Consider the following 19,898-nt stretch of genomic DNA (forward strand, 5'->3'; position numbering starts at 1 on the left):
CCTAGAAGCATGGAGACCGTTGAAAAAAGATTTTGACGAGCAGCCTTTATCAAGCAATGGCTTCTTCCTCGCCCTAGTTTGCCATTTATTAAGCTTACGTTCATCATCATATCGAAGACAAATTTCAGCTTGTGTTAACAGCTGCTACTTATCATTATTCAGCTCTCTAGAATGGTTGATTTCAGTGTACTCTTGTATTGCCAATTTTGCTTGTTCAACTTGTCTATTGTTCTCTCCCATATACCACCTTCCATAGTCTTGAATCACAGCTTGTATTCACCGTACAGAGATGAACCAAGAAAATCCTCTTGCATGTGCATGAGGAGAGGATGCACGGCTCTATGTACCAAATCAGCAAAAAGAGCATCCGACAAATAACTGTTATTAATCATGAGCAATCTTTTATGAGGTAAGGGACAATCATTGTCAGCCATGCCAAAGTACAGAGCAAGCCATACTGGCAAATGATCAGAAAGGTGCCATGTATGATCAATCCACTTCTTACATGTGTATGCATCGCATTGAATTGCATTCAGAAGGTACCATCTATCCAAATGTGCCTAGTAATGCAAAACAACATTATGATGAAAAGTATAACCCTTGGACCGCGGCATGAGCTGTGTCCACAAATCACATGCATCCAAAGAAGTCATTGTCTACATCCAACAGAGGACATCATATGAGAGCGGTGAGAGGTGTTATCATGAAAGTTGGGGGAATTATTAAAATCCCCTATGATGAAAGCATTCGAAATCCATGGGTATGTGCGTAAGGAGCGACATGACTGCAAACGATACACACACACCAGCAGAAGGCACACACACACACCCCAAACATTTTTTGTGATTCCTCAAGAATCTTACCTCCTTGGAGGGTTGTATACGCCTCTTGGTAGATCTTCCTTTTCTCTACTAATTGACGGATCTTTTCTTGGAAAAAAAGTGTAGGCCGTCATTTTTTGACGAAAAAAACAGCATACTTGATGCCATTTTTCTTGCATTTTTTGGCACGCATTTAAGGGTTCTTATTATGGCAGAAAATTTGAAATAAAGTTTGGAAACATCTTGGCAAATGCAAGAACTATCAGAAAGAGATGGCTTTAATGATGGACTTCTTTCTGTTACACGTAACGAAGAGCTTCAAGCACACTATCCTAGGACAATTGCCGAAATGGAGGTGCGTTTCAATTTATCAAGAAATTATCACTACTCATGTAAATCCAAAAGATAACACTTTTTGGTTTCTTGGAAACAAAACATGCATGATAGATGACACAAAACAAATTCTTGTGCAATTCACCTAGTCAGCAAAAAAGATCTTTAGTGATTCAAGATTTCCTATCAATTTTTTAGTATCAGTTTTTTTTTCTTTTTTTGGGGTTGGTTGGGGGGTGGTGGGTGGGGTGTGGGTGTGCGCATGTGTGCACAGTTATCTTCTATATGTTAAAACTCTTTTCAAGTGTAAGAAGGTCCGAAAGCATTCAAAGTGTATCTTGGTGCAAAACTTAAAGGTATTTGGGTATTGAAAGATAACATAAGAAGGCCAATCCTGTGTATTTGGCCACACATTAATCTCATCTATGATTGTGACATGCCAGGGTGTGAGATTACCTTACTTGGAGTGCAATACAAGTTAAGGTGATGAATGGGTGTGTATGTCTCATAGAAGATTTAGCAATGAGATGAGCCAAAATGTATTTGACTGAAGATGAGCAGATAAAGTTTGAATGAAATGGCTGTGGAAACTCAACATTTGTTATAAGGCAGATGACCCTTTATCCCATAAGACCAATAGCATCAAAGTGCCTTGAAGTACTATGTTTAGTACTAGCAAGGAGATAGGTGGTAAGACATATTGTATCAATGTCTTTTGAGGCAAAGTTGGTATAAACGATTGACAGGGTGATAAAGATGACAATAAAGCGTAAAAGTAAAAATCAAACTACTAGGTATCGATGCCTTATGGTGTTTTTGGACAGTGGAACACCTCCCTGATAAAGGCAGTGATGGCAAGCGTTCTTTGTGCTTGTGAGGTGAAGGAGTGAATGCCATCTCCATGTTTAAAGATGTGAGTAGTGTGCACAAATAGGAGCATAGGCAACATGTTGATTAGGATGTTTGGGTAGCTTGGGGTGGATAGGAGTGATGCTTAGACATAATGTTTAGGCATGACAAGCACACTAAACATTGTGAGCTACACTAATGTGAGGTGGTCAACACTAATGACTCAAAGATTAACATGATGAGGGCAAGATGATGATAATGGCACACACAATCTCTATTGATTAGAGGCCTTTAAATAAATAGGCATGAGTACATGGGTTTAGCTCAAGACATTACCACCTAATGGTGGATTAATCATCCCTAATCTTCATTAAATGAATCTAGGCACCTCTCCTACAATTTGGGCTCTCTTTATGGTGATTGGAATCCTCCTAACCATACTTGAGTTAGTTCTAGGTAGATTCTAGGGCTTTTGGCTTCTTACATTGCTTAGTTACAATATCCAGATTTACTCTAAGGCTATAGGCTTTATAACTTTAGGCTTAAATGGCTCCCCAATGGATGGATAATGCTTGATATGTCCAACAAACTCCCCCTCAAGTGTTATTGCATAGATTTCATCACTTAACTTTGTGCAATGTTTTACACAAGGTAGGAATTAATGTGGCCCTTGATGCTTTAGAAATCCCAATCTTCATGGACAATGTTAGCCTCTTCTGTTGAGCTAGAGGACTTCTCACCTTGAGCTAGAGGACTTCTCACCTTTCTCTTCTTCATCTGCAAAGTTAGCTTGAGTTTGTGCTTTTTTTCAATCCTTCTGCAAGTGATTGGTCCTTCCGTAGTTGCACTTCATTTTTCCCCGTTGCTTTCGATGGACCCTTGTAGGTACCCTTGTTGAAGTAGGCTTGATCTGGTACATGTGTTGCCTTTTCCTTGACCCTACTTTCCTCTTCCAAGAGGGTAGCATCAACTCCTTCAAAGGTTGGGTTAGGCAGGTTTTTGCAGGTGGAAACCACAGCCCTATATGGCGCATTAGGTACACTTTGATTAGGTTAGCAATGGCATCCTCCTCATCAATAGGTGCTCCAATTGATCCAAGTTGTTGCATCAAACTTTTCATGTAATTTAGGTGAGTAGAGAAACCTTGATCATGTGATAAATCTAGACCAAAAAATATTTTCAAAATAATTTTATTATTTTTACCCTTAGCTCCAAATAATTTCTCCAACTCATTCCATGCATCCTTTGATGTGCCCTTGCCTTATGTTGTCATCCAGGCCTAATGCGATGATACTAAGTGATTTTTCATCCCTTGCATTCTACACTTTAACTCCCCCTGTTGGACAAAGATCTCTCCTAGTAACAATTCCCATAGGAACTCTCTCATAAGCATGTATTTCACCTTCATTTGCCATGTGTGAAAGACCTCCCCCATGAACTTCTCTATTGGGTATAATGCCATGATGATGCAATTAGGATGGTCTTACCACTTGAGACTCTCAAGGGCTTGCATCACCACAGACCAAGCCATCCCTCCTACTGCACCAAGGGCAGGTCAAACTCTCCGCCCCCTTGGCTCCTATCCTAATGCACCACGCCACATGTGGCTCCTAAGATCTTCTCATACATAATGGATTGACTTTGGAATATATAACCCATCCCACAGATCTACATACCTTATACACATGAATGAAAAGCAACATAGATGTTCACATGGAAACACAACCAAGAGATGCCTTCAAAGTTCAAATATCAGCTAAGACGAACAAAAGATTAGGATACTGATGAAGCCGTTACTGAATCTGGAACAAGGCCCCCTTAAGTTTTATAGATACTCTTCGTAGAGCTAGACCTGTCTTATCATTGGCTGCCTGAAGCAATAGTGTGCAGTGCTTTCATCCATGTCACGTGGAAAGGTAGCTCGATGGCGATGGAGCATGTCCTAGATCTAGAGCTGAAGAGGGGATTGTGGCTGACGTGCGGGGGCCCAGGGGCATTAGGCTCGCTGGAATGCGGAGGCGTGGCCCAAGGTAACTCCTCTCGGGTGAGGTGGGTCCGGAGCAGCCCGAGGTGGGTCCACGGGATCCACTGTATGGGTGTCCTCCTCCTCTTGGGTCCGGAAGAAGTTGTGGATGTTGGCTAACATGGGAGGGGTCGGGGTGGCTGGGGCCGAAGCTCTCTCAAGAAAGTGTCCCTGTGTCTGCGGAGCTCGAGCAGGAAGAGCCTAGGCAATGCTTGTCACGTGTACCCCAGTGCACCCTGCACTGGGGTACACAGTGACACACTGGCATGATCATTAGTGCAACATTTGTACAGAAGTAGCACCTTTTTTAGGAATATTTGTCGTATGATGTGACCCCATTGTGAGCCCTTAGTTCAGGGAGAGTCAGGCATGAGCTACGTAGGTCAGTCTCCCTGAGCCTTAGAGGTCAGTCGAGTGTCAGTCCTCTTAACCCACTAGGAGAATGTATCGGATAAAGCATGTAGGGTCAGCCTTAGCATTAGTTCTACATTAGGATCAGCATTAGGATCAGTTAGTTTGCCTTGGGCCAGACCATGGCATGGCCAGCCCACAAAGGGCCTCATCCAAGCCTTTGGTGGGCTAGGGCAGCCAGTTGGCTTCCTTTTTGCCCATTGGCTATCGGCCAGCATATAGATGGTCGAGCAGGCAGTCGGGCTGCATATCAGCGTTGGGCATTCATATCACTTGTACTCAGCATTGTACAACATTCAATAATATAAGCAAATACTCCTGCTTGTAGGGGGGGCCCTTCAGTGGGTATTGGGACCCAATACTGTGTTGTCTTCTACATTCTCATTCTCTTCTCTCTTTACTCAGTACTGTGTTGTCTTCTACATTCTCATATCACTTGTACTCAGCATTGTACAACATTCAATAATATAAGCAAATACTCCTGCTTGTAGGGGGGGCCCTTCAGTGGGTATTGGGACCCAATACTGTGTTGTCTTCTACATTCTCATTCTCTTCTCTCTTTACTCTCTAAAGTTGATGCTAAAGATTCTCACCACATAAAGGTATAAAGAAGGCCCTATTGTGCGTTATCATGATCAAGCTCAGTGCATGTAACATTGGTATCACAGCATCAGGCTGGTAACCCAACTCAGCTACCTAAAGAAGTGAGAGCATCAGGTGGATGGTAAAACTGCGGTTCGAAAAAAATACCCAGGCCTCCACCATGTCGGGAGAGACATGACATCAACAAGAAAGCCAACAAGAAGAGATGGAGACATAATGTAAACCTAGCGGGGCATGCCGTGACAGACTCAACCACGTGTCCAAGAGATAAAGATATAGAGAGAGAGGGGAGAGAGAGAAGGGAATAGGGATCTTGCACAGTACACCACATTGAGTGGGGAGCAAGCCCCGCCCCCTTTCAGGAATTTATTCAGGAACAATCCACGGGCACACTGGATCAATACAATCAATGAACACAAAACAGACAGATATGCCGATGTAGGATATCCAAGTCAATGTCGAGGCACGAGATATCTGATGCCGTGCACACCATGGGGATGACCCACAAGTATCTCTCACCGAGCTAGTACCAAATCCAAATCCAATGAATCCAAGTCCAAGTTCTAAGTCCAAATCAAATCCAAAACCAAGTCCAGATCAAGTCCAAGTCCAGATCCATGTCCAAGCTATATCTCTAAGTTCCATGTTCATGTCCAAGTTCCATGTCCAAGCTCTATGTCCAAGTTCTCCATGTCTATGCTTCATGTCCAAGCTCTATGTTCCATATCCAAGTTCAAGTAGTCCAAAGTTCCCATGAGTAATCTCCACAACTCCTATAACCTTGTCGATGAAGAAAACCATGGAAAAGCTCTTTCTGGCAATAAAATTGATATAAAACCTGTTTTAATGGTTTTTGGGCAATAAAAACATCCAAAAAGTAGTTTTTAGGGTTTTTGGAGTAGGTTTAGGGTTTTTGAAATTTCTGTTCGTACAGCATTGTATGCGTGTCCATATCGCCCATGCATATGCCCATACAAGTCTAGGGTTGACTGTACGTCTGAAAAGCAAGTTGGAGAAGGTGTTGATGGCAAAGAAGCTCTCCATGATCATAATGATGCCCACACACACTCCATGATCTCCTTCATGATGCTACAAGAGAGGTTCAAGCCTTTTTATACTTGAAAAGGGCTTTGCTTTTTGCCAAAAGCTTGTCCATGCTTTTGCTTTGCCTTTTTATGTGTTGCTTTTTTCTTTTTGCCTTTGCTTTTTCTCTTTTTACTTTTATTAATAAAATATATTACTCAACTTTTGGTGCTTTGCTTTTTTGGCTTTAAGGCCTTGCTTTTCGAGAAAGTGCCTTTTAGCTTTTTGGTCTGGCTCAGTCTCCTCTTTCCAATGGTGCCCTTGGCTCGCGGTCAATTGTGTTTGACTTTTTGCTTTTTCTTGCTTTTCTGACCAAGAATGGTGCTTTTTCTTAATCAAATCTTCTGGACCCTATCCCCATGTCTTCTTCCACCTATCTGATGTCTAGGCATGGGTTTCATCATGTGAAATAGAGCTAGGAGGACCAAATAGTTGTCCTTAACTGCTGACTGCAAGTGTTCCAAACACATCCATATGTTCCAAGTACATGAAGTACTTCCATATGTTTGAAGGTACTAGCTCCATTTGGTGAGCTTGTGCATCTGGTCTTTCCCCATATCTGGGGTGTCATCTGCTCATGTGACAACATCTCAATTTCTTTTCTTTGACCGATGTCCTTGTTCTTGATGGTACATCTTTATTACCTGTCACATGTGTTAGATAAAATAAATGCATACTTACCTCCTGCAAAAACTAGACACAAGCTAGTCGACAAACAAGTATGCATCATTCGCATCTACTGGGTATTCCAGGTACTGGCTAGGTAGTCTGGAGCCCAGTGGACTATCACATGCCATAAATCCAAGCATTGTCCACACATCAAAAACAGCACACAAAGTCAAAGAAATTTAAACATACATCAGTATGCAATGCACAAGTAATGATCGTCCTGTTCATGGATTGTCCTGTCTGGTTTCATCGAAACCATGCCAAGCCATCTGACCACTAGGACCGCTTAGACTATCCTCAAGGCCATCTAGTCACTAGGACCGCCCAAGAGTACATCAATAGTCATCTAGGCCATCTGGTCACATTGACCGCCCGACTTTGAAATCCAATATAGTCATCTAGGCTATCTAGTCGCAATGACCGCCCAACTACGAAATCCAATAGTCATCTGGGCCATTTGGTCGCAATGACCGCCCGACTGCGAAGTCCAAGATATCTGGCATCGTTGCCGTCCAACGGGTCATGTGGCATCGTTGCCTCCCATATACAAATCTCGTTTTGGCATCGTTGCCGTCCAACGGGTCATCTGGCATCGTTGCCTCCCATATACAAATCTTGCTCCTTGGGCTATCCGGCATCATTGCCACCCACTAGAGTGTGTCCAAGTAACCATTATAAGCAGAATAATGGTCAGTTCCAATCCAATATATATATATATATATATATATACAATGAAGAGTGCTAGAGGCATAATCCCTCCCTCTTGAATTGGTCTTGATTGCAGGACGTCCATATCTGTACTTCAAATACATCTGGACCAACCACTTCCTCATAAGCTTAAAGTATATCTGGATAGTCCTTGAAGTACTTCCTTGGCATGCATTTCGCATCCAATAGCGAATAATTCTTGAAGTCCAAGAGAAACTTTTTGACCTCTGTCTTTCCTCTTTTTCTCACAGAATGAAACACAATCTGTTCTAGCTTTTCCATCCCTGATGGATCCTTCAATACAAGTTCCTCTGGGGGTAACCCTATACATGGTTTCCATAAACTGTCATGGAAGGCATTATATATCCTCCAATGATCTGAAAGGTCCAACCAATGACATACATGGTTGATCTTCTTGGTATCGTGAAAAAGATCCATATACCATCATTCCATATCCTGTCTTTGGTAATTGAAAGGTAAAATCCATAGCAATAATCTCCCATAGAACATTCAATGGATGCAATAATCCTGATAGCTTTTGTCGATCAAACTTGATCATCTGACAAAACCAAACATTCTCGAACATATAGTTCAATGTCTATTTTCTGCTAGGCCAGTTGCTTTCCAAAGCTTGAGTTGTAGTCACTTTGGCCTCAAAATCCTTTGTCTCACATAAGCGGGTTTGCATCATAAGAAAAACCCTTCTTGATGACATAAGAAGTCACCAAATCTTTATTCGGTAATCTGTTCCTCTTTGGTAGCATAAAGATCCTTCTTCAAAGTGAAATCCATATGGTAACCCATAGAAACCTCATGGATCAAGGGTCTTTGAGATAGAGCATCTGCTACTTTGTTGTCTTTACCATGGGTATGCATAATTTGAAAATGAAATTAGGTCAAATAACTAGCCCTTCTTTGGTCTTTTTCCTTCCTAGCTCTCCAAGCTAGGAATTTCATCTTGGAGAAACTGTCTGAACTACTGAAAGTCATGGTACTCTTCTGATGACCTTGGTTCCTAACAAGAATTTCTGTATCAACCTCATGGTTGTTCTCTTCATGAGGCCCTTGGTCTCCCTCTGCTCTTGACATGGCTGTGTCACCCCAAGAAAGTTTCTTCAAAAGAAATCCTGCTCTGATACCACTGTAAGCCTAGCAGGGCGTGCCATGATAGACTCAACCACATGTCCAAGAGATAAAGATATAGAGAGAGAGGGGAGATAGAGAAGGGAATAGGGATCTTGCACAGTACACCACATTGAGCGGGGAACAGGCCCCGCCCCCTTTCAGGAATTTATTCAGGAACAATCCACGGGCATGTTGGCCAGGATCAATACAATCAATGAATACGAAATAGACAGATATGCCGATGTCGGATATCCAAGTCGATGTCGATGTCGATGTCGAGGTACGAGATCTCTGATGCCATGCACACCATGGGGATGACCCAAAAGTATCCCTCACCGAGCTAGTACCAAATCCAATATCCAAATCCAAATCCAATGAATCCAAGTCCAAATCAAATCCAAAACCAAGTCCAGATCAAGTCCAAGTCTGGATCCATGTCCAAGCTATATGTCTAAGTTCCATGTTCATGTCCAAGTTCCATGTCCAAGCTCTATGTCCAAGTTCTCCATGTCTATGCTCCATGTCCAAGCTCTATGTTCCATATCGAAGTTCAAGCAGTCCAAGTTCCCATGAGTAATCTCCACAACTCCTACAACTTTGTCGATGAAGAAAACCATGGAAAAGCTCTTTCTGGCAAGAAAACTGATATAAAACTTGCTTTAATGGTTTTTGAGCAATAAAAACATCCAAAAAGTAGGTTTTAGGGTTTTTGAAGAATTTCAGGGTTTTGGAAATTTTTAGGGTTTCTGAAATTTCTGTCTATACAGCTCCGTATGCGCATCCATATCGCCCATGCATATGCCCATACAAGTCTAGGGCTGACTGTACGTCTGAAAAGCAAGTTGGAGAAGGTGTTGATGGCGAAGAAGCAGCTCTCTATAATCATAATGATGCCCACACCCACTCCACGATCTCCTTCATGATGCTACAAGAGAGGCTCAAGCCTTTTTATACTTCAAAAGGGCTTTGCTTTTTCGTTTTTGCCTTTGCTTTTGCTCTTTTTACTTTTATTAATAAAATATTACTCAACTTTTGGTGCTTTGCTTTTTTGTCTTTTATTAATAAAATATTACTCAACTTTTTAAGGCCTTGCTTTTCAAGAAAGTGCCTTTTAGCTTTTTGGTCCGGCTTAGTCTCCTCTTTCCAATGGTGCCCTTGGCTCGTGGTCAACCGTGTTTGACTTTTTGCTTTTGCTTGCTTTTTTGACCAAGAATGGTGCTTTTTCGTAATCAAATCTTATGGACCCCGTCCCCATGTCTTCTTCCACCTATCTGATGTCCGGGCATGGGTTTCATCAAGAGCTAGGAGGGTCAAATAGTTACACATAAAGATTCCAAACAGAAAAAACGCTTCCGCCAAGCACAGAAGAGCTCCTAAGAATAATGATGGAGCAAATAAATTCTCTGAAGATGTAGCTTGCCGCGCCGAAAAAGAGAAGCCCAGGCCCCAAAGAAGGCATCTCAGATCTGGCACAGGTCCTACAGATGGAGGAACAAAGAAGAAAAGATGAAGACCGATGAGAAGAACAAAGAAGAAAAGATGAAGAAGCAAAAAGAAAAGTAGAAGAGGAAAAATAATTCAATGATCCTTGAGAGTGGGCCAAATCTGTCATGGAACTGACAATGAAGCCTCCCGTGGATCTCATAGTATACTGGGCAGTGACATATGTAATGCTCCTCTATCTTAACCTCTGTGTGGCATAATCGCTAGATCCTCTCCTCCTTGGGTCTCTATATGAGCTTCCCGGCTTTGAAGAGGCGCTCAACTCTTTTTGTCTCCACTCTGAGGTGGTGGGATGAAACCCGTATCTGGTCAATCCCAATCCACATGTGAACACTCAAGTAGCTTGGGTGTTGGATGAATCCATCCTCAGTAAGTGCGAGGAAGCGGTCTCTGTAGGAGTGCATCTTTGGTGGGAGCTCCGAAGGTGTGATCCATGTGTAGTGGGTGTAGAGGTTGAGAAGATCTAACTGGACAATCCGGTTGGTGTCCTCATGAGAGAGCTGGAGAAAAGGGGAGTCCAAGCTGTATTGAAGGGGTGGGAGGCTGTCCATGCGGAGCCCATATCTTGAGAACCAAGTGGAAACTCGAGCATACCACACTCCAATGTGGCCCTCTAGTGCTAGCTGTCTCTAGGACTCAAGGGCAAGCCTCGGGTACCTTTGTGGATCCATGTGACTGATCCGATGGAGGTACGTTATCTGGAAGAGTGCATCCACTACCGTCGGGGCTACAACAAACTCCGCGTGGATAATCTAGTGTGGTGCCGATGGTTTACTGCGGATCATATGGGAGAACATCATGACTTGGGGCCTCTCAACTCATTGCCAAGCCTCATTGGATAAATTCGGTCCCTAGAAGGTTTTCCATACATCAAGGTTAGTGTGATGAGGGTGGTGTCAAAAAGACAAACCCTTCATCCTAGGCTCCTAGAAATGTGCTTGGAAGCACTTCTGCTGCTCACGTAAGCTCAAGGTTGCATATCCCCATGTCACTTTGGCATGTGCTGCGGAAGCATGGGCCACTGAAAGTGACACCAAGGTAGACATACCTCTATATGTGAAGCTCAATTTGGATGTGAAGGGGCGGGAGGTATTGAAGACCATTACCTTGGTTTTACCAAGGTTAACTGTGAGGTCGCACTGAGTGCAAAAGTCTTGTAAGGCATCCAAATCTCTATGAAGCCCCTCGACTAAATCTGAAAGGAGGACGATGTCATCTGCATGAAGTAGTAGGGGGATCAATATGCCTTCTAGTGTGGGACCACAGCCCCACCTAATCTGTCAATGAAGCTCTAGATCTCATCAATGTAGAGGCCAAAAAGAGTGGGTAATAGAGGGCAGCCTTGTTTCACCCCAATACTGATGGAAATCTCTTGTGATGTACCTCCTGGGGCTCTCACTCGTACAGTGACAGAGTCATATAGGGTGATGAAGCTCCAAACCATGTCAGATGGGACTCCTATCTCCTGTAGACGTTGTAGGTGGTGGGCTTGGGGTACAATATCAAAAGCTTTGTGGAAATCCACAAAGTAGCAATAAACCTCTGATGTCGTGCTCTACCCTCCTCGATGATGGCACGGAGGGTGAAGATGTGGTCAAGGGTAGTGTCATTGATCTTTATCACAGTGTGGCCCTAGCCAAGAGGCAAGAGATCTTGGATAGAGAGAGAGCCATTAGTTGTAGATTGTGTGCTTTGCAGAGGGAACTTGAGAAACACCCTGATGCCAGTGGATCTCAGATGCATTATGCTTTGTTAGGGTTGAGTTGTAGGACTCTTTTGGGCACTGCGCATAGTTTTGTTATCATGCACAGGATTCATTCTAGATTTAGATGGAAGGTAGATGTAACAGGCATTTCTTTGCTGCTCACAGCCTCTTCCCATAACAGGGAATGCATATTCAGCTGCAGCATAGGGAGTGCCCCACTCACAGGCTGACAGGGTCAGGAGCATTGCCTTACTCCCGCTTGCAGAGGCTCACTCCCCTCAAATGGTAGGTCACAATAGAAGGTTTGCGAGTCCCTGCCTAAGCTGATTTCGGATGACATGTGTGCATTACTTGATGCCCCTTTTTTGGCATATGAGCTTAGACATGAGATTCAGGGTTTACCACATGGTAAATGTCCTGGGGATGATGCCCTCTCCCCCACATTTTTCATAAGTTTTTGGGATGACATTGGGGATGAGATCACTGTGGCATTATAGGATATGTGGAACATAAGCTCTATGCCTGCTTTTCTTAGTGGGGATCTTATCCACCTCATCCCTAAGGGTGGTGATAAGACTAACATTGCCCAGTGGAGGTCTATCACATTGCTTGGGACTCCATACAAAATTCTTCCAAAGGCAGTGAGCATGAGAATGCAACCACTGTTTACAGATGGTCATTCATGACACGGATAATGGATTTTCCCAAGGAAGGAGCATCTTTGATAACATCTTTTCCTTTTCAGAGGCAATAGAGTGGGCCAAGGCAAGTAATCAGCCCTTGGCCATCTTTTGAGAAAGCCTATGATAGAGTGGATTGGGACTGCCTTTAGCTGCTATTTCTTTTTCTCTTTTTTTTCTTTCAGAAAGAGACTTCTATTAAGTATGAGAAAAACATACAACAATCACAGCTATAAGCCGGAAGAGAATAGAATCACCCCAATATGTAAGGTGATTTCAACCACTGAGGAGCATCATGATGCCATGTAAGACTTGTGGTAGTAGAGGAAAAGAAGATGCCATGGTCCCATTCCCGCATAAATATCACACGCTTTGCCTGCGCAGAATGAGAGGGCCCCTGATGCGAGCCCAAGTAGCCATAAGAGTGTGCTCTCCAGATCTGCCATGCTGTAATACTGGCAATAATCTCCCAACTGGTGTCAATCCTCTGTCTAGGGGGTGTATAATCATAGTGAGGAACATCCTGCAATAAACCATGCTGGGCAATACCTCTACGAATGAAAAAAGCAGAATCTGTACCACTTCCCTCATAAAAAAGTTGCGAATCGGCGGACTGGGAGAGCCAAGCAACTGCCCCCCAAGTCACATACATGGCTCGGCCACTCAATTTACCCATAAGTTGGGCTACAGGACCCCAAATCTGCTATGCAATGCTGCATCCCCATAGACAATGTTGTACGGACTCAGAATCTGCTGCACATCTAGGACAGGAAGGTGCTACACCGAAAACTGATCTCCACTGATTGGTGGGGAGACACCATGTAAGAATAACCAAAAGAAATGAGAGATCTGGCTCCTTCTGGATGAGTACCAAAGTCTATGCCAATATCTGCGCTGTATCACTGGAGAAATATCATAGCTCTCCCAATGAGGCCTGAGAGTAGGGATCCTATGCATCTGTCGAGTGAGGAGAAGCCTGGCATTCCGAACAGTGAAACTAAAAAAAGGAAGGCTTTTCAAAGGATCGAAGGCATCAATTCACTCCCACTCTCGTGGATCCCACTGAAGATATCTGATAGGATTGCCACCATATAACCACAAACACCAAGAGCCATGAGTCACTGTCTGAGGAGAAGGGTCAATGAACTAGTGCTTACCCGAGCGACCAACAATCCTCACTGGACTAAGCCTAGTATTTGGTATAATCTCCTCCATACTACATCTCCTCAATCTCCCACCAGGCATGATAGAATAAATGAGGAAATCTGTATCCTCCTGGCCTAGCAGAGCAATGACCTGCAGAGGTATGCCTATCCTCGAAAAAACTCCCAGCTAACTCGGATGATAGTCTCCGTGAAAGGTCCCAGAAAGCCACTCATGCAGAATAGCTTCATCAATCTGATCAATACGAATGCGAGAGCCCTTAAGATGCCGAGTGGATGTAACTCTCCGATCCCTTGGAAGACTCTTAAAGGTCTTCCAAGCAAGAACTATGTATGCGCATCTCTCCCATCCTGACCATTGCATATAACGAGATGCACCAAGTCGCAGCCTCATCCCTAATGAACTCGTTCCACATAATAGGTTGTCGGAGCCTCGTCCAAAGACCTAGGAAGCCTTTGTCGCAAAAAATATCTCATGCTTCTCCATGCTGTGACAATGGCTGCAATAAGAGGGGAAGATGGTGCCCTAATATCAGCCTTTGTGAACAAAAAACGTGTGTTGGGCATCCAGTCTCTTCCGACCCTGGGTGTACATCTAGAAATTTGAGACAAGAAAAAATCCTTCCAAGGCTCAGTGCCTGGTAGGAAACCTTTGACCACAAGTTTGCAAAGCAAGCCCCCCTCTCTTTTGGGCTAAATAACTGTGAGCCAACCTACCCTGGCACAAGTGTCTGAGGTGCCATCCAAGCCCGACCAGAGAAAATTGCGGATCAATCTCCGCAATTGGCCAATGCACGCACAAGAGAAGCACCAACAAGAACTCCTCTAGTGCTACCCGGAAGGAACATAAGCATATATGTGAAGCCTCCAAAAACAGGGCTGTGTCATCAGCTAACTCAGAGTCAACCAACTCCTTATGACTACGAAGAGGCAGCCTCAATCCTGAAATACCAGCAATGGAGCGGAGAAAGATGCTCATGGCCTCTGTAACTATGATATATAATAAAGGGGCTAATGGGCAGCCCTGTCGTACTGAGCGAGAAATCTGAAACCGCTCTCCTCTATCACCGCAAGCAAGAACTCTACTGTGGGCATCACAATACATGCATGAAACTCCCTTGATCCATCTCTGAGAGAAGTGCATATGACTAAGAGTACCCTCAAGGAAGTCCCAATCCACTCTATCATAGGCCTTCTTAAAATCCAAGAGCAAAATGGCTAAGGGTTGATTGCTCGCTTTAGCCCATTCGACGGCCTCCCAAAACGAGAAAATGTTATCAAAGATGCTCCTGCTGTCACCAGCCTCGACATTTCCTAGTATGAAAGGGGTCTGGTGGACTCAGGATGTCTAAATATTTGGAAAGTACAAGCTTTGGGAATGGGGGATTATCCTAGAATACAAAGGACCACACTTCTAAAATTTAGGAGTTGCTATTTTTGGCCCGACTTTGATGGAAATTTTGTTCGCGTCATTACATCTGGAATTGAGCAGATACCAAAAGTTGGCAAAGTGCCTATGACAGAATGTCTACCAGTTGGGATATTTTTAGAGATAAAGTTTATGGAAGGACCCATCTCTTAGATTGGGAAAAGTGGACCAAAGTGAGACAAGTGGCCTAACACTTGTTAGAAAATGGATCAAAGTGAGACAAGTGGCCTCACACTTGTCACTTTAGCTTTTGTGTGGCTCTCCACTTGTCATTGTAGCCTTCTCTTGCCATTTTAGCTCATGGGAGGCCCAAATCTATAAATTGGAGCCCTCTCTCTTCATTAAGAGAGGCTCTCTTGCTGCACACTAGCCTTTACCACCGTTACAGGCTGCCCTAATGATGGCTACTCTCTTTCTCTCTCTTGAAGGCTGCCCATGAAGAATACCGGCAGTTGGGGACTGTTTTGGAGGCTTCCATCGCGAAGAAATACTGAAGGCAAGGGTATTTAATCATTTATTATGATTTCTAGCCATTGTACTTGTTGTACCAGCCCTTGTACCGGCTGTACCAGCTTCTGTACTTGCTATACTAGCCACTGTACCGGCTGTACCAACCACTGTACCTACTGTACCGGCTGAATGGAGAGTTGTACTTGCTGTACCAGCTCTATTGCATGAAGACCCGTGGTTTTTGGGGAAGAATCAGTACCCACATGGAGGTATATGGATTATGTTGTTGGCTCGGCATTTCTACAGCCTATGTTCCGGCTCAGTTGCCTTGTGTTGGGCTGTGTTATGGCATTTGTATATGGACAATCCGGCATCTCCCGTGGGGAGAGTAAGGCCCTCAAAGCTTGTACATGATATTATTCTCCTTGGGTAATAAAATACTCCAAGGGGGGGGTCGGCCCATTCCGGCCTCTATGCGGTGTCACACGTGCAAGCTCCATTTTCAGCATTTGTGGATGTTTTGTCTAGCTTTTATGTTTCATGCAAAGTGATGATGATGGATATATGTTAAGGCTGTGGCCATATTTAAATGTTTTAATATGCATTGATGGTATCAACAAGTGTGTCAGAGGCCCTAGTCCCTTGGGCACCCCCGTGAGTTTCACCTGCCATGTAAGAATCCATTCTAGGTATCATGAATAACATCCTGCAAAATTGGCTGCAACCTGAGGCTCACTGCCTTAACAAGAATCTTATAGGCAGTCCCAAGTAAGGTGATAGGTCTCCATTGGCCAATCAATGTCTTATCCCCGCTCTTAGGAATAAGATAAATAAGCCCCTCAGTGAGAGAAGAAGGCATAGAACCTGTGTCCCACATCTCCTACAAAGCCGATCTTATCTCAGCCCCAATCTCATCCCAAAAAGTAGTGAAAAAAACAAGGGAGAGGCCGTCCTCCCCTAGACACTTACCATGAGGTAAGGCATGAAGAGCATGACTGAACTCCTGCATAGAAAATGGGGCATCCAGAGCGGCACACATCTCCTCGGTGATCAAATGTGGCAATGCATTCCAAACCTTCCTCTGTGCCCTATGTCTCAGATCAGAATGCGGCTCAGCACTAAGAAGGTGGCAATAGAAATTGGTGGCAATCTGTCTAACCATAAGAGGATGCGAGTGAAGAGTGCCATGTGAATCCTACAACTGCCTGACACTATCTCTGGCATGAGATGGGCCGTGAGAAGCAAAGAAATGTTTGTTACATCTGCCACCCATCTGTGTCCAAAAGGATTCCTGGGCATGGAAACGGTACTCCGCGCGCTGCTTAAGAGAGTGATGAAGTTATGCTCTAACAGTACATAAAGAATCGGCAACCCATTGAGCATGAAGATGTTTCTTGTGCTCTTTCTGCAAGGCAGCCAATCTAAGTCTAATAGCCCTTTCTAAGTCCAAGGCCTCTTGTCTCTTAGACAAGGCACATGTGTGATAAAAGTCACTAATATCACAGAGAGCAGAGGCTAGGCTTTGAGAGGCTTGTAGGAAGTCATGAGATCTCCAAATATCAAGCATACGACACGATAGTTCTGCATCTGAAAACAAATGATTAGGGATGCGTACATGGGGTGCTGATCAATGGCAATTCGGATCTCTGATACATAAAACCACTGGGCAATGATCCAATTTGGAGGTGCGTGTAGCAATCAAAGTATGTCCACCTCTGTCAAGCACCCAATCATCCACATAAAATCTGTCTAACCGTGCATAGATACATCCTACATCTCTTCTCCTGTTAGACCATGAATAAAGAAGAGTGGATGGACTCCTCAAAATGTCATCCTCATGCCAACAATCTCTACAATGAATGGAGAGTATAAATCTCTCCCAAGACGCTCTTTCAAGAGGATGCACAAGGCCCTCATGTCCACCTCTTTTATCCGTTGGCACTCAACCATGCTAAAATCCCCACCAATAATCCAATGGTCAGCAAGAGGCATCAATGTAGTGAGAGATTTCCAAAAGGCAATCCTCTCACCTCTATGGTTAGGAGCATAGAGGTTGAGAATACCAATGCGTGTAGTACCCTGCATAAGAAGGATCCACTGCGCTCTCGCAGGCAAAATGACACCATGTCCAATGATGCAAGGCAAGATCAAAGCTGAAACAGAGATACAAACACCACCCTTGGTACCAACAGCCGGTGACCAAAAGGTGTGTCCCGAGAGAAGCTTGCCTGATCTCCCACACTGACTAGCATCCAGTTTATGCTCTTGCAAGAGCAATATATCCATAGGTCCACCTGTGACTGCACAATGAAGCTGGGTTTCTACAATTTGTTTCCGTCGACGCGGAAAAAAACCCCCAAGACCCTGAATGTTCCAAGAGACAATCCTCATAAAGACTCAGAGTAGGAACGACAAGATCTCGTGGTCGACGAAGGACCCCCTTTAGAGGCGGAAGTACGTCTCGCATAGGTAAGGAGGAAAAATCTGACGATGTAAACCTTACCTCTCTCTCCCACTCCGGGGAAAAGCTAGGGCTAGTCCTCAGAACTGGAGAGGTACCATGACAATGCGAATGTGCAACATCATCCTCAAGGGTGCAATCATCTTGTAACTGTAATGGAGCATCCGCCTGTAAGAGATCCTGATCATGTGCTTGCAAGGCCTCATCCTCCAAAAAAGTATCAATATCCTGTGAGGCAAGAGCTGCATAGGGGTTAGGGTGCTCCACAGGGAAGGGGCAGGTACGGGGCTTCGAGGGTGCCTGCCATCCCTAACCACAACCCAACGTTGTGGTGTCTACTGTGGCAAAGGAGCAGCTGGAGTCTCGGCATCTACAGAAGGCCTCTAATGGGCAGGACCATGCCACCTCCTAGCATGGCTCCTTGATCTGCGACAATCTCTAGCAATGTGACCCTGTCGACGACAAATCCGACACTGGGCAGGTCTGCTTGCAATCTCCATCCTCTGGCGGAAATGAGATCCGTCCGGTCTTTGAAGCATAACATGATCATTAGTAATCGATGGATCAGGAACAAGCACAAGGACCTGGGGTACACCATCAAGAGTGGCGGTAACGGCTGCGGAAGCTAAGGCGGGAGAGCTCGGGAGGATCGGTACCTCTAGAACTTGGCCAAAGGATGCCCCTATGGAAGCTAAAAGCTTCCGATAGGACCGAGGAAGAGCAGGGAACCGTAGTGAGACCGGGGTAAGGCGCTGATCCTCCACCACTGGATCAAAGCCCACTTGGTACTGAAAGAAGAAAATCTTCCTTGGACCAAGAGGAAAGGGGCTGCTAGCCAAAGCCTGAGAAGTAGCTTCTGAAGAATGAAAGTCCACCTGGAAGAAGCCTCGACCAAGAAGCCTTTAGCTGCTATTTCTGATTTGGATGGGACTTGTATTCAAAAATATTTAAATGTGTCCATCACTTCCACTGATTGACCTTGGTAAAGAATAGTGGGAGAAAGTCCTTTTGTGGTCTTGCCCAGCATGGCTTTGTTTTTTTGTACGTTGACTATCAACGGAATAATGTGCATAGAATTGCTCCAAGTCAGCGATGAGTTGTTGAGCCTCTTCAACTGACTGTGCCATACTTGATGGAGTGCTTGCTCTTTTGGAGGTGTAGAGCACCTCGAGGAAGAGCTCAATCCTCATGGAGGCATCTCACAATCATTACAGAAACCAGCTGCAACATGTGTAAAAAACTATATCACGAGGCATGCAACATCAAGAGCTACTAGCAAAACATTAATGGAATCATCTAATGCTGCAGAAGGTGTTTGCAGAGTCAAAACCTGCATTGCTATGTGCTTCAAAAGGTAAAAATGCACGACATTCTTTTGGTGATACCAATGGCTGCAGATTAGTTGATCAGGCAACAGTTGCTTGGAAGGACTGCCCATGAAAGATTCACTTGAAACACTTGAAGTTTCACACTTCCAAAATCAGATCAACTTTTGCATTGTCAACATGAAGCCCATCTAAGGAGTAATCAAGGTCAAACTCCAATGATCCTTTCTATGATGGCATAGGGTTGGTGTAACTCGGAAAGTGGGCCGAAGGGTTTCTCAAACACTTAACCAATAATGTAATTAAACATTTAAGCCATGGCCACAGCCTTAAAACATATCCATCATCACTTTGCATAAAAATAATATCTGGAAAAAACATCTACAATGCTAAAAATGGGGCTTGCACATGTGACACCACATTGGGCCCGGAATGGGCCGATCCCCCCCTTGGGTAATTTTATTACCAAGGAGTATTTCTTTTGTACAAGCTTTGGGGGCTCACCCAATCATTGGGACTCTTGCCAGAGTATCATAGTACAAATGCCAATAAGGCCA

The 19,898-nt window shown here is 44.2% G+C and overlaps 1 protein-coding gene across 4 annotated transcripts in view; it reads left to right on the forward strand.

Moving 5' to 3' along the window:
* The first annotated feature begins 1,032 nt into the window (after nt 1-1,032).
* LOC147637568 (uncharacterized) overlaps nt 1,033-19,898 on the forward strand; it is an 86,061-nt gene continuing 67,195 nt past the window's right edge. For 3 of the 4 annotated variants that reach the window (XM_086799368.1, XM_086799365.1, XM_086799364.1), the window contains exon 1: nt 1,033-1,176. In XM_086799368.1, coding sequence (XP_086655494.1) covers nt 1,072-1,176 — 105 coding nt within the window. In that variant the 5' untranslated portion in view covers nt 1,033-1,071. The remainder of the gene's footprint in view (nt 1,177-19,898) is intronic. The other variant, XM_086799367.1, reaches the window with a different exon arrangement.

This window comes from Cibotium barometz, chromosome 6 (genome assembly GCF_041138505.1).
Source record: "Cibotium barometz isolate CiBa-2024 chromosome 6, ASM4113850v1, whole genome shotgun sequence".
In the NCBI taxonomy this organism is placed as follows: domain Eukaryota; kingdom Viridiplantae; phylum Streptophyta; class Polypodiopsida; order Cyatheales; family Cibotiaceae; genus Cibotium; species Cibotium barometz.